General features: G+C 37.7%; 1 protein-coding gene across 1 annotated transcript in view; it reads left to right on the top strand.

The window, feature by feature from the left end:
• The window catches only part of SEMA3E (semaphorin 3E), a 244,278-nt gene that overhangs the window by 124,381 nt on the left and 95,346 nt on the right, over positions 1–24,551 (top strand). Inside the window, exon 2 of the mRNA XM_042916626.1 lies at positions 10,709–10,869. Coding sequence (XP_042772560.1) covers positions 10,709–10,869 — 161 coding nt within the window. The remainder of the gene's footprint in view (positions 1–10,708; positions 10,870–24,551) is intronic.

Genomic DNA, 24,551 nt, shown 5'->3' with positions numbered 1-24,551 from the left:
AAATGAGACAATAAATGCCAAGCCCCTAGACAATATGTGACATATAACTACTCAATGAATATTAACTGTCATTACTACCTTGAGAGTCAGGGCTGAAAGGAACACTATCAGAACATAAGAGGAAATCCCTTTCCCTTTTGTTTCCCTTTTTTTAAGGATGTAATTGTGTTTTTAATAAAGTGATACATGTTCAGTGGGAAAAGTTTGGAAATCATAGAAATGTTACACTGGCCTCCAAAAGAGTCCTAATAGTAATACTGTGAGCCTCATTTTTACTGCTTATTGTAATTTTATAGAATACCATTTAAAATGATATTTTCACATTTATTTCTTTGCGTATTTAATGAAGGTAAATTCTTTTTTGTATGAATTTGTTTTTGTCTCTCATTATGACATGTCTGTTTATAAAAAGAGTTGACAATAGATGTTTTCCTTTATTTAAAATTTTTTCAACATGCTGAAAGATCAGTAATTTGTTTTTAAAATTTTTTAAAGTTTATTTATTTTGAGAGAGAGAGAGTGGCAGAGGGACACATAGAAAGAGAGAGAGAGAATTTCAAGCAGGCTCCTCACTGATAGTATGGAGCCTGATGCGGGGCTTGAACTCATGAACTGTGAGATAATGACCTGAGACAAAACCAAGAGTCGGACGCTTAACCAACTGAGCCACCCAGGCGCCCCAATAAGTTTTTTATATCTATGCTCTGATAAATATATTTCCCTAACTTTTTCCTTAATAAATATTTTTTCTGTTTTTTTTTAATTTTTGAATTGCATAATTTATCCAAGTGTACTGCTTTGCTTTTATTAATTTTTAAAAATTTTTACAGTGTTCTTTTTATAAATGATACTTTAATTCCTAAAAATTTCATTTGGATTAGATAGATGAATGTTTCCCTATCCCAAAAGAGAACAAAAATGGAGGTAGTGTTTTCTGTGCAGACCGTGAGGTTTATTCTCCAATTGAGTGAAGAATTTTAACAATTCAGTTATTATTAGGAAGGATGGATTCAGATTGGATAATGAAGACCCAGATGTTCATATTTGAAGATGTTCTTCAAAATTCAGTAAGATTATATCAAACATATATAAACTGCGGCTCAACTTATTCAGTCTACAGGAAATATAGCTTGTAATGAATTTGTTACTATACATTTATTCATGAATAAAGACAGACTAGATAGGCTTAGCTATGGTGATGGTTCTGACCCCCCATAATTATAGGGAACACACTATTTTGCACATGTCTTCTACATTTTTTTTTATTATTTTTTTTTATTTTTTAATATATGAAATTTACTGTCAAATTGGTTTCCATACAACACCCAGTGCTCATCCCAAAAGGTGCCCTCCTCAATACCCATCACCCACCCTGCCCTCCCTCCCACCCCCCATCAACCCTCAGTTTGTTCTCAGTTTTTAACAGTCTCTTATGCTTTGGCTCTCTCCCACTCTAACCTCTTTTTTTTTTTTTTCCTTCCCCTCCCCCATGGGTTTCTGTTACGTTTCTCAGGATCCACATAAGAGTGAAAACAGATGGTATCTGTCTTTCTCTGTATGGCTTATTTCACTTAGCATCACACTCTCCAGTTCCATCCACGTTGCTACGAAAGGCCATATTTCATTTTTTCTCATTGCCACGTAGTATTCCATTGTGTATATAAACCACAATTTCTTTATCCATTCATCAGTTGATGGACATTTAGGCTCTTTCCATAATTTGGCTATTGTTGAGAGTGCTGCTATAAACATTGGGGTACAAGTGCCCCTATGCATCAGTACTCCTGTATCCCTTGGATAAATTCCTAGCAGTGCTATTGCTGGGTCATAGGGTAGGTCTATTTTTAATTTTCTGAGGAACCTCCACACTGCTTTCCAGAGCGGCTGCACCAATTTGCATTCCCACCAGCAGTGCAAGAGGGTTCCTGTTTCTCCACATCCTCTCCAGCATCTATAGTCTCCTGATTTCTTCATTTAGGCCACTCTGACTGGCGTGAAGTGGTATCTGAGTGTGGTTTTGATTTGTATTTCCCTGATAAGGAGCGACGTTGAACATCTTTTCATGTGCCTGTTGGCCATCCGGATGTCTTCTTTAGAGAAGTGTCTATTCATGTTTTCTGCCCATTTCTTCACTGGGTTATTTGTGTTTCGGGTGTGGAGTTTGATGAGCTCTTTATAGATTTTGGATACTAGCCCTTTGTCCGATGTGTCATTTGCAAATATCTTTTCCCATTCCGTTGGTTGCCTTTTAGTTTTGTTGGTTGTTTCCTTTGCTGTGCAGAAGCTTTTTATCTTCATAAGGTCCCAGTAATTCACTTTTGCTTTTAATTCCCTTGCCTTTGGGGATGTGCCGAGTAAGAGATTGCTACGGCTGAGGTCAGAGAGGTCTTTTCCTGCTTTCTCCTCTAAGGTTTTGATGGTTTCCTGTCTCACATTCAGGTCCTTTATCCATTTTGAGTTTATTTTTGTGAATGGTGTGAGAAAGTGGTCTAGTTTCAACCTTCTGCATGTTGCCGTCCAGTTCTCCCAGCACCATTTGTTAAAGAGACTGTCTTTTTTCCATTGGATGTTCTTTCCTGCTTTGTCAAAGATGAGTTGGCCATACGTTTGTGGGTCTAGTTCTGGGGTTTCTATTCTATTCCATTGGTCTATGTGTCTGTTTTTATGCCAATACCATGCTGTCTTGATGATGACAGCTTTGTAGTAGAGGCTAAAGTCTGGGATTGTGATGCCTCCTGCTTTGGTCTTCTTCTTCAAAATTACTTTGGCTATTCGGGGCCTTTTGTGGTTCCATATGAATTTTAGGATTGCTTGTTCTAGTTTCGAGAAGAATGCTGGTGCAATTTTGATTGGGATTGCATTGAATGTGTAGATAGCTTTGGGTAGTATTGACATTTTGACAATATTTATTCTTCCAATCCATGAGCAGGGAATGTCTTTCCATTTCTTTATATCTTCTTCAATTACCTGCATAAGCTTTCTATAGTTTTCAGCATACAGATCTTTTACATCTTTGGTTAGATTTATTCCTAGGTATTTTATGCTTCTTGGTGCAATTGTGAATGGGATCAGTTTCTTCATTTGTCTTTCTGTTGCTTCATTGTTAGTGTATAAGAATGCAACTGATTTCTGCACATTGATTTTGTATCCTGCAACTTTGCTGAATTCATGTATCAGTTCTAGCAGACTTTTGGTGGAGTCTATCGGATTTTCCACGTATAATATCATGTCATCTGCAAAAAGCGAAAGCTTGACTTCATCTTTGCCAATTTTGATGCCTTTGATTTCCTTTTGTTGTCTGATTGCTGATGCTAGAACTTCCAACACTATATTAAACAACAGCGGTGAGAGTGGGCATCCCTGTCGTGTTCCTGATCTCAGGGAAAAAGCTCTCAGTTTTTCCCCGTTGAGGATGATGTTAGCTGTGGGTTTTTCATAAATGGCCTTATGATCTTTAAGTATGTTCCTTCTATCCCGACTTTCTCAAGGGTTTTTATTAAGAAAGGGTGCTGGATTTTGTCAAAGGCCTTTTCTGCATCGATTGACAGGATCATATGGTTCTTCTCTTTTTTTTTGTTAATGTGATGTATCACGTTGATCGATTTGCGAATGTTGAACCAGCCCTGCATCCCAGGAATGAATCCCACTTGATCATGGTGAATAATTCTTTTTATATGCTGTTGAATTCGATTTGCTAGTATCTTATTAAGAATTTTTGCATCCATATTCATCAGGGATATTGGCCTGTAGTTCTCTTTTTTTACTGGGTCTCTGTCTGGTTTAGGAATCAAAGTAATACTGGCTTCATAGAATGAGTCTGGAAGTTTTCCTTCCCTTTCTATTTCTTGGAATAGCTTGAGAAGGATAGGTATTATCTCTGCTTTAAACGTCTGGTAGAACTCCCCTGGGAAGCCATCTGGTCCTGGACTCTTATTTGTTGGGAGATTTTTGATAACCGATTCAATTTCTTCGCTGGTTATGGGTCTGTTCAAGCTTTCTATTTCCTCCTGATTGAGTTTTGGAAGCGTGTGGGTGTTTAGGAATTTGCCCATTTCTTCCAGGTTGTCCAATTTGTTGGCATATAATTTTTCATAGTATTCCCTGATAATTGTTTGTATCTCTGAGGGATTGGTTGTAATAATTCCATTTTCATTCATGATTTTATCTATTTGGGTCCTCTCCCTTTTCTTTTTGAGAAGCCTGGCTAGAGGTTTACCAATTTTGTTAATTTTTTCAAAAAACCAACTCTTGGTTTCGTTGATCTGCTCTACAGTTTTTTTAGATTCTATATTGTTTATTTCTGCTCTGATCTTTATTATTTCTCTTCTTCTGCTGGGTTTAGGCTGCCTTTGCTGTTCTGCTTCTATTTCCTTTAGGTGTGCTGTTAGATTTTGTATTTGGGATTTTTCTTGTTTCTTGAGATAGGCCTGGATTGCAATGTATTTTCCTCTCAGGACTGCCTTCGCTGCATCCCAAAGCGTTTGGATTGTTGTATTTTCATTTTCGTTTGTTTCCATATATTTTTTAATTTCTTCTCTAATTGCCTGGTTTACCCACTCATTCTTTAGTAGGGTGTTCTTTAACCTCCATGCTTTTGGAGGTTTTCCAGACTTTTTCCTGTGGTTGATTTCAAGCTTCATAGCATTGTGGTCTGAAAGTATGCATGGTATAATTTCAATTCTTGTAAACTTATGAAGGGCTGTTTTGTGACCCAGTATATGATCTATCTTGGAGAATGTTCCATGTGCACTCGAGAAGAAAGTATATTCTGTTGCTTTGGGATGCAGAGTTCTAAATATATCTGTCAAGTCCACCTGATCCAATGTATCATTCAGGGCCCTTGTTTCTTTATTGACCGTGTGTCTAGATGATCTATCCATTTCTGTAAGTGGGGTGTTAAAGTCCCCTGCAATGACCACATTCTTGTCAATAAGGTTGCTTATGTTTATGAGTAATTGTTTTATATATCTGGGGGCTCCGGTATTTGGCGCATAGACATTTATAATAGTTAGCTCTTCCTGATGGATAGACCCTGTGATTATTATATAATGCCCTTCTTCATCTCTTGTTACAGCCTTTAATTTAAAGTCTAGTTTGTCTAATATAAGTATGGCTACTCCAGCTTTCTTTTGGCTTCCAGTAGCATGATAAATAGTTCTCCATCCCCTCACTCTCAATCTAAAGGTGTCCTCAGATCTAAAATGAGTCTCTTGTAGACAGCAAATAGATGGGTCTTGTTTTTTTATCCATTCTGATACCCTATGTCTTTTAGTTGGCGCATTTAATCCATTTACATTCAGTGTTATTATAGAAAGATACGGGTTTAGAGTCATTGTGATGTCTGTATGTTTTATGCTTGTAGTGATGTCTCTGGTACTTTGTCTCACAGGATCCCCCTTAGGATCTCTTGTAGGGCTGGTTTAGTGGTGACAAATTCCTTCAGTTTTTGTTTGTTTGGGAAGACCTTTATCTCTCCTTCTATTCTAAATGACAGACTTGCTGGATAAAAGATTCTCGGCTGCATATTTTTTCTGTTTAGCACACTGTAGATATCGTGCCAAGCCTTTCTGGCCTGCCAAGTTTCAAAGGAGAGATCAGTCACGAGTCTTATAGGTCTCCCTTTATATGTGAGGGCACGTTTATCCCTTGCTGCTTTCAGAATTTTCTCTTTATCCTTGTATTTTGCCAGTTTCACTATGATATGTCGTGCAGAAGATCGATTCAAGTTACGTCTGGAGGGAGTTCTCTGTGCCTCTTGGATTTCAATGCCTTTTTCCTTCCCCAGTTCAGGGAAGTTCTCAGCTATAATTTCTTCCAAGTACCCCTTCAGCACCTTTCCCTCTCTCTTCCTCCTCTGGGATACCAATTATGCGTATGTTATTTCTTTTTAGTGTATCACTTAGTTCTCTAATTTTCCCCTCATACTCCTGGATTTTTTTATCTCTCTTTCTTTCAGCTTCCTCTTTCTCCATAACTTTATCTTCTAGTTCACCTATTCTCTCCTCTGCCTCTTCAAGCCGAGCTGTCGTCGTTTCCATTTTGTTTTGCATTTCGTTTAAAGCGTTTTTCAGTTCCTCGTGACTGGTCCTTAGTCCCTCGATCTCTGTGGCAAGAGATTCTCTGCTGTCCTGTATACTGTTTTCAAGCCCAGCAATTAATTTTATGACTATTATTCTAAATTCACTTTCTGTTATATTATTTAAATCCTTTTTGATCAGTTCATTAGCTGTTGTTATTTCCTGGAGATTCTTCTGAGGGGAATTCTTCCGTTTGGTCATTTTGGATAGTCCCTGGAGTGGTGAGGACATGCAGGGCACTTCCCCTGTGCTGTGGTGTATAACTGGAGTTGGTGGGCGGGGCCGCAGTCCCACCTGATGTCTGCCCCCAGCCCACCGCTGGGGCCACAGTCAGACTGGTGTGTGCCTTCTCTTCCCCTCTCCTAGGGGCGGGATTCACTGTGGGATGGCGTGGCCCGTCTGGGCTACTTGCACACTGCCAGGCTTGTGTTGCTGGGGATCTGGCGTATTAGCTGGGGTGGGTAGGCAAGGTGCACGGGGGCTGGAGGGGCAGGCTTAGCTTGCTTCTCCTTAGGTGATCCACTTCAGGAGGGGCCCTGTGGCAGCGGGAGGGAGTCAGATCCGCTGCCGGAGGTTTGGCTCCGCAGAAGCACAGAGTTGGGTGTTTGCGCTGCGAGAGCAAGTTCCCTGGCAGGAACTGGTTCCCTTTGAGATTTTGGCTGGGGGATGGGCGGGGGAGATGGTGCTGGCGTGCGCCTTTGTTCCCCGCCAAGCTGAGCTCTGCCCTCCGGGGGCTCAGCAGCTCTCCCTCCCTTTGTCCTCCAGCCTTCCCGCTTTCTGAGCAGAGCTTTTAACTTATGACCTCCCAGACGCTAAGTCGCGCTTGCTGTCGGAACACAGTCCGTCCGGCCCCTCCGCTTTTGCCAGCCAGACTCGGGGGCTCTGCTTGGCCGGCGAGCCGCCCCTCCGCCCCGGCTCCCTCCCGCCAGTCCGTGGAGCGCGCACCGCCTCGCCGCCCTTCCTACCCTCTTCCGTGGGCCTCTCGTCTGCGCTTGGCTCCGGAGACTCCGTTCTGCTAATCCTCTGGCGGTTTTCTGGGTTCTTTAGGCAGGTGTAGGTGGAATCTAAGTGATCAGCAGGACGCGCGGTGAGCCCAGCGTCCTCCTACGCCGCCATCTTCCGGACCTCCATTGAGCCTTTTTTTTTAGATTTTTTTTTTAAAGTTTATTTTTGAGAGAGCGGGAGAGACCATCCATCCCAAACAGGCTCTGTGCTGTCAGTGCCACATGTCTTCTACATTTAACCATGGATGGTTAATTGATCATCCCAAAGCAGCCAATCTATAGGAAGCCAAAAATTTATGAATTGTGAACACTGGCTAAGCCAATTATATTCTTTTCCTTGGGAACTTGAATTGAAAGATGCAAAAATTATTGTCATCCTGGGGTGGGGTGAGTGCTGGATGGTTATACATTTGGGGGCTAATGCATACCTATTTAACATGAACAAACTAATGAATAAACCCTTTAGAATCAGTTCAGTGAAGAAGTGTCATTAAGAAAAGCAAGAAGCAAAGATATACCATTTCTTAAGAAGCAAATTCCTTGTGCTACTGTTGGTTTTCCAGTACTATGAGGCTTACCTTTCTGTCCTTGAATCTGTGTTGGCCTGATTTAATTAATCTCTGTTAATTGAAATCATTGACATCCTTACTAACATGGCTATCATGGCCATGAAGTCACTTTTGGTAGATTGCACTTTGATATGAATTCAGTTGACTTGCATTGAAGCATGTAATTATAAACACAGGTATGGCTCTTGATGCCTTATTTTCTTCAGTGATGTTGGGTGTTCATCATAGTGTTTTCCACCACATTCATTTAGAGGACCTCAGGAGAAGTTTCTCTTAGTCCTTAGTACCAGATATATTAGCCAGGGTTCCCCCAAAGAAACAGAACCAATGAGAGAGAGAGAGAGAGAGAGAGATGTAATGAGAAACTGGCTTATGCAATTACAGAAGCTAAGAAGTCACACAGGCTTCTGTCAACAAGGTAGAGAGACAGGAAAGATGATGGTTTAGTTGGAGTCTGAAGACCTAAGCACCAGGGGAGTTGATGATGTAAGTCTCAGTCTGAGGCAGGAGAGAACTGATATTCTGGCTCAATCAGACAGGTAGAAAAACAAAACAAACAAAAAAAGAGTGGGTTCTTTCTTCTTCTACCTTTTGTTCTTCTGCTACCCTCAACACATTGGGTGATGTCCTCCCATATTGCTTTAGTTAGTCCATCAATTAAATGCTAATCTCATCCAGAAACACCTTAACAGATACACCCAGAAGTAACTTTTAGCCAAGTATTGGGGCAGTCCTGATCCACTCAAGTTGATACATAAGATTAACTATCACACCAAGCAACATTCCTAAGCACCTGATAAAGTTTTTCTATTGTTTTATGGTGGTTTTTACTTTGAAGTTTAGGAAGTCTAGGTTCCATTTTGTTATTTTCTTTAACAATGTATAGGGATATTAAATAAAAAAATTCAGTTAATAAAATTAATTCCAGTCTTATTTTCTTTATTTTCCCCCTTCATCTTGATACCTCTAGCATTAAATTTGTTGGTTCAGTTGAATGTATAAGTCATCTCAGATCCTTTTGGGAAGAGGCATGTTAATCAACCGAGTAGAAAAGTAGAGTTAATCTTAGAGCATAAAATATGTACAGCCTTTAAAAAAAAAAGTTTCTATTGTAGAATGCCTGTGTCCATTATTCCTGATATATGTAGATATACGTTTAAAACACAAATATTTACTCATAATGGATACTTGTGACCTTTTCTGACTTAAAGTCAAGATTGTCAGAGAATCACAGACAGCTAAGAAGGGCAGTTTGTGTCTTAGCAAAAATTGAGGATCACAGTAAGGATTTATGCCTGTGGAAATTGATAAGAAAAATATAAATTGTCGTATTGATACGTTTGGTCACTATCATGATTCTGAAATAATGTATCTACTGACATGCTTGAACATCTTAGGAATCAGTCCTTGGCACTATTCTGTTGTGATGGTCAAAGTGGAGAATTGAAGAAGCAACTCAGGACGCTTCTCTAATTTTGTGAAAATGTTTAAAGAAAATGATAGTCTATTCTTCGGGTCTTCTAAATTCAAAAACTTAATGTGACTTGAGGAATTATTCTAGAAGTGTCTTCATAAGTGATGAAATTTCTTGACTTTTTGCCTAAATCATGTGTGTGATACTCAATTTAATGTATCCAAATGTATCTTGGCAGCAATTTCTCTGAGGCAATATAAATAAATCAAAATAAGATCCAAAATTCCTTACAACTTAAAAAAAAAGGTATTCTTAGACCCTATAATAATTAAAATATATGAAAAGTCATAAATGAATATTTTAACTACTTCCCTTTAAGTAAGCTTAAATATGGCACATGTGATATTTACACTTATTAATTATACTCCTTCAATTTGTTAAACTTCCAAAAATACAGGTTTTATACTGCAGTTTGAAAGACTCTCTAAAATATCTGGGTGTTGGGTTTATTTATTTATTTTTTTTTACAGTATTTTTATGACCTCCACTCTAGAAATGCAATTTAGTCAAACAATTAATAATTTTGAATATAGAAGGGTGATTAACATGTGAAGAAGCCAGGCTCACCATCAGTCAATAAAGAGGCTAAGTGATTGTTCAAGGTGACTGAGGCAGTTAATGGCAAAGCAAAGACTTGAATGTGGCTCTTCAGATTCTCAGTGTACAGGACTTTCTGTGATGACATACACATCGGTTGTACTTTAATCCTCATGGTATGTGTATATATATAATTTGAGTGATCTTTTGTTGTAATAATGTATGTATAAGGATATAGGGTAGTCATTTAATTTCTGGGCACCTGAGTTTCTCTATCAGTAAAATAAAGGTCAGTAGTCATTAATTGATTATGGATGTGACTTTCAAAACTAGTTTCAAGTAGATACATTTTTTGTGAGTTGGTGTTCATCTGGAATTAAATGGACACACTTTTACAAGATTTTTTTTGTGAAAAAAAATAGAATATTTTTGTATATTTAGAATTTTTGTTACACATAGAAAAGTAAGTATAAAAGTCACAATAGAATGATTCTTCCACAAAGCACTTTACATAAAGATTGTGAAAGATAATTCTTTTTTTATGTAAAAACATAAACTATTTACCTTATTTTAGAGTCACAAAATTATAAAAGATTTTACTTTGTGCACATTAAAATTTATTCCCAGTTATACTTTTTTTTACTGGTTGAACAATTTTTTTTTGTTTTTCTAGTTTTATCAAGAAAATATTAATATGTAGCATTGTATAAATTTGAAGTGCACAACGTGATTTGATATACATACATATTATGGATACCCTACTGTAGCAAGTTTAGTTAACATCCGTAACATCACGTCAAATTTTTTTCTTGTGATAAGAACTTTCAAGATCTATTCTCTTAGCAACTTTCAAGTGTTTAATATGGTATTGTAAAGCACTGTGTATTTTTAATCCTTTGATTAATAAATTCTAAAGGCTTTACATTTGTCATAAAATGAATGTTAACTCTATAGTTCCAATAGGCATGACAATAGAGCCGTGATAAAAGTGTTACAAAGGTATCGGTATTGTGACTTGTTGAGTGAACATTTTCTTTTGCCTTTCAGAACTCTTGGATCTAAATCGAACATCAATCTTTCATAGTCCTTTTGGGTTTCTTGATCTCCACTCAATGCTTCTGGATGAATATCAAGAGAGACTCTTTGTGGGAGGCAAGGATCTTGTATATTCTCTCAGTTTGGAACAAATCAGCAATGGCTATCGAGAGGTATGGAAACATCAGACTGTATCAGGAGGGAGAGAAAGGGGTGAGGGAGATAACTTATTGCATGGTGTTACTTGAATTAGTTTTTTGATTGTCAGCCATTTTAATATTCTGAGTGATTACTTTTTGAAAGAAATAAAGTATTCATTGAAAATGAAATAATTTGGAGAGAAATTTATAAATTATCAAGAATGAACTTTTCTAGCACATCACTGATCTCTGTATTCCCAGAAGACTTTGGATTAGTGTGTTTGACATTAGTCTTTGCATAATGGCCCTTGTCACCACACCCACTGTCCTGAGATCTGAATTTGGTTCGAACATGCTTTTACCAGCAATCCATCTAGGATTTATACTACAAAAACCCTAGCCTAACGAATGGCTGTGTGAACTTGGTATAGCTAACCCTTGATGTTCTGTTGGTAATATCATTGATTCAGGTAGATGCTCCTTAAACTCGGTGGATTGAAGGATATTAAAATAGGCAAGTGCCCAGCATTTTCGAGCAAAGGTTAACTGTGATGAGAAAGACAGCACTTTGAGTCTGTGTTTATACAGAGTTGAGTTGAACTGAATTTTTTTCTGACCCAAATCAATCTTAAAACATGCAGAAATATTTAGACAATAGTATTTTTTGGCATAAAAATATTACATAATACATTTTCTTTATAATACACATTTACTTTTATGTTTGTCAAAATGATCAATGTCCGTAGTTTTTAAAGTCACTTAAAATAATTTATGATGAAAAACAGCATCCCTTCATCTCTGCCAGTTCCTAAACCCTAGAGAAAATTATTTCAAACTCTTTTGTTGTTTCTTCTCATTCTTAACCTCCATTTTCTAAATAACATTTCTAATACTGTTCTTACTTGACACCATTGATTTTAGACAGTATCTGTTCACTTTCTATTAAGAAAGATGAAGACTTTAGCTTTCTTTTCTTCCAGTACTGTAGCTAAAATGTCTCTGCACTATACCAACATCCCCCAGTTATCTGTCCCCTCATTTAGCTATAGCACAATTTTGAGTAAGTAATAACCATTTAGATTAGTATAATTAGGAAAATCGATCCCACTTCTTTTTTATCCCGAGATTAAATATTATCCCCACCCTTTCTTTTCTATTCGCTTAGATTTTTATATTACTTTCACTAATTTTTCACCAAACACCAAACTCTCTACCAGACTTGTTCTCTGTCTCTCAGTTTTCATTAATTTCAAGATTTTTTTTAAATTTCAGGAGTAGAATTTAGTGATTCATCGCTTATATATAACACCCAGTGCTCATCGCAGCAAGTGCCCTCCTTAATGCCCATCACCTGTTTAGCCCATCCCCCCACCAGTTTTTTTTATTTCAATGTTTATTTAGTTTTGAGACAGGGAGATAGAGCATGAGCAGGGGAGGGGCAGAGTGAAAGGGAGACACAGAATCTGAAACAGGCTCCAGGCTCTGAGCTGTCAGCACAGAGCCCAATGCGGGGCTCCAACCCACGAACTGTGAGATCATGACCTGAGCCCAAAGTTGGGCGCTTAACCGAATGAGCCACCGAGGCGCCCCACCCCCCACCAGTTTTTAAATTAGACACATCCTTTCTGGTTCTTTTAGCATCCCAGGGTTTAACTTCACCATTATCCTGGAGCATCCACTCTCCCTCTCATTTGTAGAGTCTTCTTTCTGAGTTTATTATGACCTTTTGGGGAAGTGTGCCTTCTGGTAACTTCTTGAATAAGGAGTCAAAGTAAAATGTTGAGTTTTTTATGTTTCAAAATAATATTATTCAAACTTCACATACAGTTGATAGGTGAGTATAAAATTCTCCAATGAAAATCATTGGCTTTAGAAGTTTGAGGATATTGTTCCATTGTTTTCAGATGTTCAGTATAGCTTCTGAGAAGTTGATGGCTTTTTAATTTCTAAGTTTTGTATGTAACCTGTTGCCTGCAACCTAACCCTGAATTTTGACCCCAAGCACCTCTGTGTTTCAAATTTTTCTCAAATTTCTCTTAGAGTTGATCTTTTTCATCCACATTGGGCCTTCTACAGGAGGCCTCATGGCCTTCAGCTCTGGAAAATGTTCATTATTTGTTAAATGTTTTTCCTTCTTTTTATTTTCCTCTTGATTCGCTTTCCCTCAGTTTTCTGGCCTATTTATTGTACAAACTTTCGACCATTTCTCCTGATTTCACCCACACCCACCATTCCTATTCTCAGAGAGACCGTAGACTTTGAATTCCTGAGCATTTCTAAAGTTCTTTTTCATGAATCAGCTTGCTTATTGGCTCCCTTCACCTTGCAAGCATTTAGATTTCAGCTTTTCTAGTGTGCAAAGCCAGTCAACACTTTTCCATATGTCGTAGAACTTCCAAAATGTTGCTGACATTTCTTTGGCTTCTCTACTCAAGTTCTGTTTGTCCTTTTTGGACTGTGTCCTTTACTGTCATTTTAGTAGTTGTAAGAGGGAGTGGAAGCACATACTCTTTGCTTTTTACTATCATCTTTAATTTTATTTTCTCAGTAGTTCTTAAAAGAAATGCTATCTCTTTATATATGTAACATATGTATAGTATTTATATTACACACACACACACACACACACACTCGCGTGCACACACACATATGCAAATGTTTCTAAGACTATCTATGACCTCCTCTTTCCAGTCAAATTCAGTGGTTTTTCTCTCTCTCTCTCTGCTTGGATGTCTTTCCCCCACTAACTGTGGTGTTCACCATATGGCCCTCTTCTTTTTCTCTCAGATCATCTACGTGCTCTGATTTCCTGTGAAGGAATATCTAAGCTGGGGATCCTAAGTATGGGATCCATAGAACAATCTCTGTTGTGGATTGAATGTCCCCTAAAATTCATATATTTAAGCCCTAACCCCCAGTACCTCAATTATGACTGTATTTGGAAATAAGGTCTTAAAGATGTGGTTAAATTAACATGAGGCCGTTAGGATGGACCCTGATGCAATATGATTTTTATCCTTATAAAATGAGGAAATTTGGTCACACAAAGAAACATTAGGGGTGCATGCCTAGAAAGGAAATACCATGTGAGTCATAGCATGAAGGCAGGCGTCTATAGGCCAAGAAGAGTGGCCTCTGAAGGAACCAGTCTTGCCAACATCTTGATCTTGGATTTCCAGCCTCTAGAACTAAGATAAAACAAATATCTGTTGTTTCAGCCACCCAATCCATGGTATTTTGTTATACCACAGCCATCATAAACTAATACAACCCCTGTATTAACATTTTAAGTATGTAAATATGGAAAGATCCTTCAAGGGATCTTAACCCCAGAAGATTAAGAATCTTTGCATTACGGGGGCGCCTGGGTGGCTCAGTCGGTTGAGCGTCCGACTTCGGCTCAGGTCATGATCTCGCGGTCCGTGAGTTCGAGCCCCGCGTCGGGCTCTGTGCTGATAGCTCAGAGCCTGGAGCCTGTTTCAGATTCTGTGTCTCCCTCTCTCTCTGACCCTCCCCCGTTCATGCTCTGTCTCTCTCTGTCTCAAAAATAAATAAACGTTAAAAAAATTTTCTAAAAAAAAAAAAAAAAAAAAGAATCTTAAGAACTGGTTCTTAAATTGTTATCCTTGGGTCAGGATCATGTAACCCTCATGGAGATGGTCCCTGGAATCCATATTTAAGTAGGCTTTCTAAATGATTGCTATGTACATAGAATCTCCTAATGATTTTCCTCAGCTGTTGTTTCCTACTTAGAAATAACACCAAGAGGTATCAGCTTGCCACATTAATGTGATCCCCCTTTTAGAGCAGAGGAAATTGAATCATGTACTTATTCTCCTTTATTGTTTTGGCCTAACTGTACCCTTAGGCAGGAGTGTGGTAGGATTTTATAAACTGTGTCTTAGGGAACTAAACAGACTAGTATGTGGCTATTGAAGCTTCAGGGTGCCATCTCACAAGGATGTCAAGGAAAGTAGCTACACAAATTATTAAATTCAATAACTTTCTTACATTCAAGGGTAAAGCCTCATTTTGTGGGGCCTGAAGTGTATATGGTTTAGCAGACCTCTTCAGGAAATAGACTTATTCAAACATAAATTTCAAAGTTGCTAAGGTCCTTCCCTGGGTCCCACAAGGGCCAAGTACCAGCAAGGAGTCCTGAGGCTTAAGCTTCATTAGCTCTGAGGTAACTTCACCCCTGCTGCATTTGTTATATTGTACCTTCCCCGCCTGTTTCCACAGAATGATTAGCGGTGAAACTTCAGTTAGGACTTGGGTGTTTGTTTTCAGTAACAGCAGAATTACAGCTAGGTCTATGTCATGCACCCTCTGTTGAATGAAGTGGACTTGAGAATGAAGGTGCTTCAGTACTTTCCAGGCTCTGAAGGTGTAGTGTGTCAGTCTCTGGGCCAAGCTTTCCTCTCATCTTTTCTGGACCTTGCTCCCTCAATTATTTACCTGGTACTATATTTTTAATCTTTTCTGTTTTGCTTTATATATCTGTTGGTTTCTCAACCACAGTACTATTGATACTATAAACAAGTTTAAGTTAGGGAAGAGGGCATCCTGTGGGTTTTAGACTATTTAGCTCTCCCTGGCCTCCCTCCAAGATGCCAATAAAACTCTCCCCATAGTCATGACAATCTAAAAGTCTCCATACATTACCAGATACCCCTTCAGAGGCAAAGTTGCTGAGGGTCAAACCACTAAGTCTAGCCCATCATTCTATAAGCAGGATCCAGACTCCACCATGAAAAAAAAACAAAAACAAAAACAAAACTACCCTTAAATATGTATCCATGTAGTATGAAATCCCTCTTTCTTCCCATGAGATCAAGCACCTTGAGGATATCCAAAGCCCATTTTCTCTATTTTGTCACTTTGTATTTATTTCTTAACTTTTAATGTCTTTTGAAATGCAATATTTTATACTTAAAACATATGAATAATATAAACATGTTATAAAGCATAATATTGAAGTTAACACCTGTAAACCCACCACCCAAGTCAAGAATGAGAGTTATCTCCAGTCCCATTGTAGAGGCTACTTTACCTTCCTCCATCTTTCCCTCCGCATGCCTCTGCTACATAGAGGCAATTACTACTCTGTATTTTATGGCTGTTTTTGTTTTTATTTTTATTTTAAAACATTTTATCATAATAATTTTTTCCTGTATAGTATACTGTTTAGACTTGTTTTGAGCTATGTAAAAATGATACACAATAGTATATTACAGTCTTGTGGGATTATTTTGTTTTTGTTTTATTCAATATTTCTTAAATTCAGTTATCTTATTTGTTGATGTAGTCCATTTGTTGTAGAAATAGAATAGTGAATTAGGAACACAAATTAGATTTCTAGGTTCATATCCTGGCTCTGCATTTATAACATTTGGTAAATTCCTTTACCCCTTTATGCCTCTGTTTCCTCATTTGGAAAAGGAAAACTGTTAGTCTTCTCTGAGGATGAAAATGAGTTAACGGAAGTAAAGGACCAAGAGCTATGTTTGGCACACATTAGATACTATGTTACAAGCTCTTGTTATTCACTTGGACTTGTATGTAATGTATTACATCATATGAATATAGCACAATTTACTCATTACCTGTCAAAGGATAGTTGGGTGGTACCCAGTATTTTGTTTTACTGATGTTTCTGTGATCACTGTTGTAAACATCTCCTAATATACATTCCTGCAGGAATAACCCCAGGGCGTATATTCTGGAGTGAAATGGCTGGTTATAGGTTAATTACTGTTGATGTTCACCTGCACAAGATAATGCCTAATATTTTTCCAAAGTAGAAAGTGGTTTTACAAAGTCCTCGTCCCTCTAGCAGTGTCTGAGTTCCTAGTGATCCACAAACTCTCCAGACTTGCCACTGGTCTGTTTCATCCATGTATTTTTCATTAGTCTTCCCTTGATTCATTTGTTTACCCCCAGCTTATACCTCACTGTCTTTGCAACTACAGTAGCATTTTTGTTTATTTTTGATTTTATTTTTTCATGATAATTTTCATAACCCAATTTTTATTTCAGAAGCAGGATGTATATATTATAAAAGATTATATTAAAGAAAATAAAGAATGGGATGCCTGGGTGGCTCAGTTGGTTGGGCATCCGACTTTGGCTCAGGTCATTATCTCGCAGTTCATGAGTTGGAGCCTCACATGCGACTGTGTGCTGACAGCTCAGAGCCTGGAGCCTGTTTGGGATTCTGTATCTCCCTGTCTGTCTTCCCCTTGCTGCTTCTCTCTCTCTCTCTCTCTCTCTCTCTCTCTCTCTCTCTCTGTCTCTCTCTCTCTCTCTCAAAAATAAATAAACATTAAAAAAAAGGAAAAAGAAAATACAGACCAAAAAATACCATACTGTAGTATCAGATAGTGATAAGTGCTGTGAAGAAAAATAAAGCCAGTTAGGGAGACAAGAGTTACAAGGTTGCTACATTAGATAGGGTGGTCAGGGAATGCTTTTCCAGGGAAGTGATACTTGATAAGCCACCTGGCTTGTAGCCATATTCCAAGGCTCAATAGCCAGTGTGACTAATGGCTCCCATATTGGGCTATGGAGGACTAGAGAAGTAACATCAGAGTGTATGGCTGAGGTTGATTTCAAGGGCCAGAACATTGAATGATCAGAGGATAGGGCACCAGTTGGCATGGGTAATAGCTAATGATTTATCCTTATGAAGAGAAAAACAGTAATCTAGGTGAAAAAAAATCTTTCAACTAATGAGCATGTGACAAAAAATGATGGTGGATGACTACAAGGAAAGATAACAAGTATTGTGATCACATGAGCTTCAAAATAGCAAGGATTTTACATTTATTATTTTGTTTTATTTTCTTAATTAATTTATTTATTTTGAGGAGAGAGAGAGAGAGAGAGAGAGAGAGCGAGCAGGGGAGGAGCAGAGAGAGAGGGAATCCCAAGCAGGCTCCACATTGTCAGTACAGAGCCCATTGCGGGGCTCGAACTCACGATCTATGAAATATGACCCGAGCCAGAGTCAGATGCTTAACTGACTGAGCCACTCAAGTGCCCCTAGTCTTTAGTTTTAAATTTCTGTTGGGTAGATGAATTTAGAAAGAGTGAAGATTAATTAGTTAACAGACAAGAAAGGTCAATTAAATCATCTTCCTTAACATGTGGGTTTACAGTAAAAAAGCCATTACCAATAGAAAGGGCTGGTTGAGAAACAGTAGTTTCAAGGGACATGCTGGGTGTAATTAAAGCAAGGAGGTAAAAGAACACTGGAAAAAGAGGTGGAAGTTACAGTGGATTTTCCCAGACACACCAGGCATTTGAGATGATTTAATTGAAGTGTTTGAAAGGTTTGGAAGGGTGGAGTCAGATTGGGAGCTGCACAGAGCATTTTATGGGGATATGAGTCCAGCTCTTGATTGTTGATCACTTGGGGTGGGGTTGGGGTTGGGGGGTGTCAGTACTTCCCACGGGCCTGCAGTGGCCTGCAGCCACTATCTAGGGTTATGTTCCAATGGATTAGCCCTGATGATCTCTTCAGGAAGATTACTAACCTTGATTTTTACTAACCATCAAACAGGTGGATCCTCTCTGTCCCATCACCAACTCTGCTACTTCTGTGTGACTTTTATACCTCCCTCCTTGTTACAGGGGGGGTAGGTGCTCTTTTTCCTTTCATGAAGTGCCATTCTTTCTTCCCGCGCTCTGTAGTGCACCCTGTTGACTTTTCTTAAGGATTGGTTATTTTCTGTCTTTTCTACAATATCATTTCCTCCCTTTCTATAACATCAGCAACAAATAATAGTTTTGTATAGGGGTTCTCAACCTTTTTTGTGTGTCATTGATCCGTTTGGCAGTCTGGGGAAGTCTGTGGACCCTTAAATGCGTTAAATCATTATGTAGGATTACAAAATAAAATATTGAAAAGAGTTATCAAATCATGAATATATTGAAATACAGCTACCACACTACAAGAATAACATTTTGGGGCGCCTGGGTGGCTCATTCTGTTAAGCATCCGACTTCTGCCCAGGTCACGATCTTATGGTCTGTGAGTTCGAGCCCCACGTCAGGCTCTGTGCTGATGGCTCGGAGCCTGGAGCCCGCTTTGAATTCTGTGTCTCCCTCTCTTTCTGCCCTTCCCTAGCTCACACTTTCTCTCTCTGTCAAAAATAAATAAACTTTAAAAAAGAAAATTAAAAAAAAAAAGAATAACATTTTATAGTACGAAAACATGTAGTTTCGTAATTGTATATTAAATAAAAAGACCTAGGGGCACGTGGGTGGCTCAGTCGGTTAAGTGTCCGACTTCAGCTCAGGTCATGATCTCACGGTCTGTGAGTTCGAGCCCTGTGTTGGGCTCTGTGCTGACAGCTCAGAGCCTGGAGCCCGTTTCAGATTCTCTGTCTCCCTCTCTCTCTGCCCTCCCCCCGTTCATGCTCTGTCTCTCTCTGTCTCAAAAATAAATAAACGTTAAAAAAAAAAAAAAAAAACCTAGAGGGGCTCCTGGGTGGCTCATTTGGTTGAGCATCCACCTCTCGATTTTGGCTCAGGGCATGATCCCAGGGTGGTGAGTTCAAGCCCCACATTGGGTTCTGCACTGAACTTAGAGACAGCTTAGGATTCTCCTCCTTCTCCCTCTGCCACCCTCCCCTCTCCTGCTCTCACTCTGTCTCTCTCTAAAAAATAAAAATAAATAAAAGTAAATATTAACTTTAAAACATAATAACAAAAACAATAATAATACCTAGCAGCTGGTCTTTTCAGTACTGTAATTCCAAATTACTGATGAGTATTAATAATATGAGCTACCTGTAACAGTTCTAAAGTAATATTAAATATCTGTTATTTCTCTTGGTTATTAAGCCCCATATTAATACTCCTTTGATTTATTTCCTGCATTTATTTATATGATAGAAATGTCAAATTTCCACTGGTGATTATGCAAATACATAATGATGTGTTTTTTTCTCATTGAAGGCTATGCATTTCCTGATTTCTCAGGCCATAGTTAACAGCTCTTGCTCCGTAACTTTTATCTTATAAAACATTAAAAATTTTAAGTAAAAATAAACATCAAGTTCTCAGTTTAGCAGTTATAGGTTCTTATGATCTACTCTTACCTACCTTTTTAGTGTAATCTCCACTTGTCCACACCAACACATTGCTAACTCATCACTTCCGTTTTCACTTTTTCCAATTTTATTGAGTTATAATGGCATATAACATTATGTAAGTTTAAATAACATGTTGATGTGATAAATTTATATGTTGCAAAATGATTTACCACCACAGCGTTAGGTAACACCTCCATCATGTCACATGGTTACCATTTCTGTTTTGTAGTGAGAACATTTATGATTTACTCTGTTAGCAACTTTTAAGTGTATAATACAGTATTCATCACTATCAACATCATGTACATTAGGTCCTCAAACTTACTCATCTTATATTCATCTTATAACTGGAAATTGGATTAACATCTTCCCATGTCCATCCCTGCCCACCACCACCCCCCCACTCCCCGTTTCTGGCAACCACTGGTCTACTCTCTGTTACTGTGAGTCTGACTGTTGGAGACGCTACATTTAAGTGATACCACATAGTATTTTGTCTTTGACGTATCTCACTTAGCATAACGCTCTTAGGGTCTATCCATGTTGTAAATGACAGGATTTCCTTTTATCTCATGACTGAATAATATTCCATTGTGTATATGGACACCACATCTTCTTAATCCATTCGTCCTTTGACAGACACTTAACTTGGTTTCATTTCTTGGCTACTGTGAATAAGGCCACATGGGAATGCAGATATCTCTTTGAGATTCTCTTTTTATTTCCTTTGGATATATACCTAAAAGTGGAATTGCTGGATCGTTTGGTCGTTCTAGTTTTAATTTTTGAGGAATTTCCCTGCTGTTTTCCACAGTAGCTATACCAATTGATATTTCGACCAACATTGCATAAGAGTTTCCTTTACTCCATATCTTCACCAACACATTATTTTTTATTTTTTAATAGCCATTTTAATGGTTGCGAAGTGATACCTTACTGCGGTTTGATGATGGCTATTGATGTTGAGCACCTCTATTTGTCCTTTAATAACTCCTTGTCCTTACACACTCTCCTTCCCCAGACTAACCTTCAACACACCCACTTTTTAAAAAACTATTTCCTTTCATTTCTAAACTAGATTTGAAGATTCTCCCAACCCTTTCTTAAACCTTGGTCTGATTTGGTTCTTACATTTGATTAAAATTGACTGTTTAGTTGCCAGTGTACTTTATAAGATAGCTTCTTTAGAGTGAGTATCATGTTATATTCTGGTTTGAAGTTACGGGAACTCAAAGAATGTAGACAGTAAAAGAATGAAAAATGTATCTCTTGTTAATCATGACATCACCCAGTAAATACGTTTTCTTCATTGTCTGCCTTCTTGCAAATCCCACTGTACTTGTTGCCAGAACCACATAAAAAAACTAATTATTCTCTACTTTCTTTAAGGTTAATTTTGTCTGCCTTCTGCCTCCACCCCCAACCCCACCAACCACCTACCCACTTTCCCACTGGCAAACAAAGTTGCATCCTGTTTTACAGTGTGACAGTAGTTTTTACTTCAGCTGCACATTAATAATGCCTGAGGACTTTGTAAATAATATGTATGCTGTGATGCATCTCCCCCTTGGCTGAAGTGAGGATTTTAAAAATTCTCTCAGGTGATTGTATGTGCATCCAGGATTGTGAAATGCTGAAGGATTATGTGCTCCTGTAAGCACTAGGAAATAGTGGTCCTATATGTGATGCAAATAAATAATTGTTTTATATATAATAATCAGAATTTATATGGTTATATATGCACGTAAGACTGATTTTTTCTATGCAGTTTTGAAATAGATAAGAACTTACTATTTAATAGACTTACTGTTTTTAATAGTCTTTTTAGATACTGGTTTTGCTTTATGATTTCTTTCATTCATAGCATTTCCCAGACTTTGTAATAATAGTCTTTTGCAATGAAATTCTGCTCTGTTGTATTTGTATTACGTTCATAAAAGCCCTATGACTCACACTGAGAAAAGCCACTCCTCGTGTTAAATCATACTCTTCCCTGTGAAAATTTCAATTTTATAATTCCATTTGTTTTATCTCATGTTGTGTTTTATTTAATGAGAACCTCACACCTGCCATAAAAGGGTGGCTTCTGCCAATTGCTCTCTTCAAAGGTCTATAAAATCTACAGATAATGTGAGACTTCTTAGGTGAAACTGATTTCATCAGGAACTTCCCATGAAATTAATTTTTTTCCTTTTATCTTTCTCTGAAATCCTTTGGTATAAAAAGTTTTCAATGAATTAGATGAAACCATTATATGAGTGAAACATTGAAGCATCTTGAGATGTTCTGATTACATTGTGACAATGTGTATGATTCTTCTCACATGTTCCACCTTCAATTTGTTTGTACCTCTTGAGAAGTCGAGATGTGGCCACCAGGGAGAATTATAGTTTATTGTGTTACTATTAAATTCTTTGGTGAGCAACTTGACAGAAGAATTAAATTTTATTTTTCCATAACGCATAGTTTTTGAACTTTAATCAGTGATATAATTGGACTTAAATCTAAGCAGATTTATATAGATACATGCAAAATTAATGAGTTAAGGTTTTTTAGAGTTAAACAATTTGAAAAAAAACCTCTCAATATGTTAGATATATCAAAAATATGCTCAAGAAAGGAAAAAAAAGAAATAGCTACAATTATGCTGGTATCTTCTTAGCATTTAAGAATCAACCCTGTATTTACACAATTATGTAGTAATTCAATCCTTTAAAATAGGTTTAAAAAAAAACTTTTCACGTGACTTTAAAACATTTTAATGTATATCATTTCAAAATGATGAGTGATGATAAAATTCATTAGTAACCTAAAACTAGTAATAATCAAAATAAAAATCCATCTTGATATTACACAAGGTAAATTTTTTCATATAGCATCTAAGAATTATTGAAAATATTTTAGCGGTGCCTGGGTGACTCAGTCAGTTAAGCATCCGATTCTGCTCAGGTCATGATCACGCAGTTTGTGGGTTCAAGCCCCGCATCGGGTTCTGTGCTGACAGCTCAGAGCCTGGAGCCTACTTTGGATTCTGTGTTTCCCTCTTTGTCTGCCCCTACCCGCTTGCACTCTGTGTGTGTCTCTCTCTCAAAAATAAATATACATTTAAAAAAATAATAAAAATAAAATATTGTTATACTATTTTCTATGTTCCTTGAGAAAAAATTATTTCCTTATTTGTGTTTATCACATTTATTTAAATTTACCATTAAAGAAGTGTTAGGTCTGGTATATTTTCTTGTGTTTCTTTACTGTTTGAAAGTTTGTCCTTATTTTTTCTGATCAGTATTTTATTTCTAGAATGAGGTTTAGCTAACCAACACTTAATAGTTTTTTTGAAACTTAGCAAAAATAGCCAACATATTAATTTTCCTTTTTATTTCATTTTAACTGTTTTAATTCACAGATTTTTTAAAAGATTTTTTTAACGTTTATTTTTGAGAGACAGAGTGTGAGCGGGGGAGGGGCAGAGTGCGAGGGGAGAATGCAAATCCCAACCAGGCTCCAAGCTCCAGACTCTGAGCTGTCAGCATGGAGCCTAGCGTGGGGCTCAAACCCACAAACTGTGAGATCATGACTTGAGCTGAAGTCGGATGCCAGCCAGGGGCCCATCACAGATATTACTACACTTTTTGAAAAGTACTAGAATGTGGTAGCAAGAACACAGAGTGCATATTCACACTGCTGTGGGCTCCCATATCCAGTCTGCCACTTATAAGATGAGTGAGCTAGGGCAACTTATTCCACATCCGTGACAGAGAGGTAATCGTAATACTTATCTCACAGCTTTTCTGAGACAATTCATTGAGTTAATTAAATGCCTAAGCAGTGCCTAGAACATACTAAGTGCCATCTAAATATTTGCTACTGTGTTTCCCTCTTTCTCTGCCCCTACCCCCTTGCACTCTGTGTCTCTCTCTCAAAAATAAATATACATTTAAAAAAATAATAAAAATAAAATACTTTTATACTGTTTTCTATGTTCCATGAGAAAATTTATTTTGTAAACTAGACATAGAATCAGAACATGATTCTAATGTGCTACCATTTCTAAGTAAGGTGAAAGAGTCCTACATAATTTTAGGGCCATTCAACTATATTCTATTTTTTTTTATGTTTATGTATTTATGTTGAAAGAGAGTGAGAGAGCACAAGTGGGGGAGGGGCAGAGAGAGAGGGAGAGAGAATCCCAAGCAGGCTCTGTGCTGTCAGTGTAGAGACTAATGCAGGGCTTGATCCCATGAACCACGAGATTATGACCTGCACCAAAATCAAGAGTTGAACACCCAAGCAACTGAGCCACCCAGGCACCCCTCAACTACATTTTAGAAAGACACATAGGGATATGAAAAATGAAGAAATGAATAGAAAAATCCCTACCATAAGATATTTGTAATATAATGGAGAAGATACATACACACACATTTGTCATACATAGCACAGTTTCAGTGAAACTATAATAAGTGTCTAGATAAAATGCTAAGAAAGTATATGAAATCTGTGAGGTAGGGGTTCCTGGAGTGGATATAATTTAAATTGGACTTTTAATGATACTTGGAATTTTAATTTGTACAGATTGGTAGTGGGAACAGAGTGAGGAAAGAACAGAAATTT

Source organism: Panthera leo, chromosome A2, assembly GCF_018350215.1.
Source record: "Panthera leo isolate Ple1 chromosome A2, P.leo_Ple1_pat1.1, whole genome shotgun sequence".
Lineage (NCBI taxonomy): Eukaryota > Metazoa > Chordata > Mammalia > Carnivora > Felidae > Panthera > Panthera leo.
This window is presented reverse-complemented; position numbering and strand designations above follow the sequence as displayed.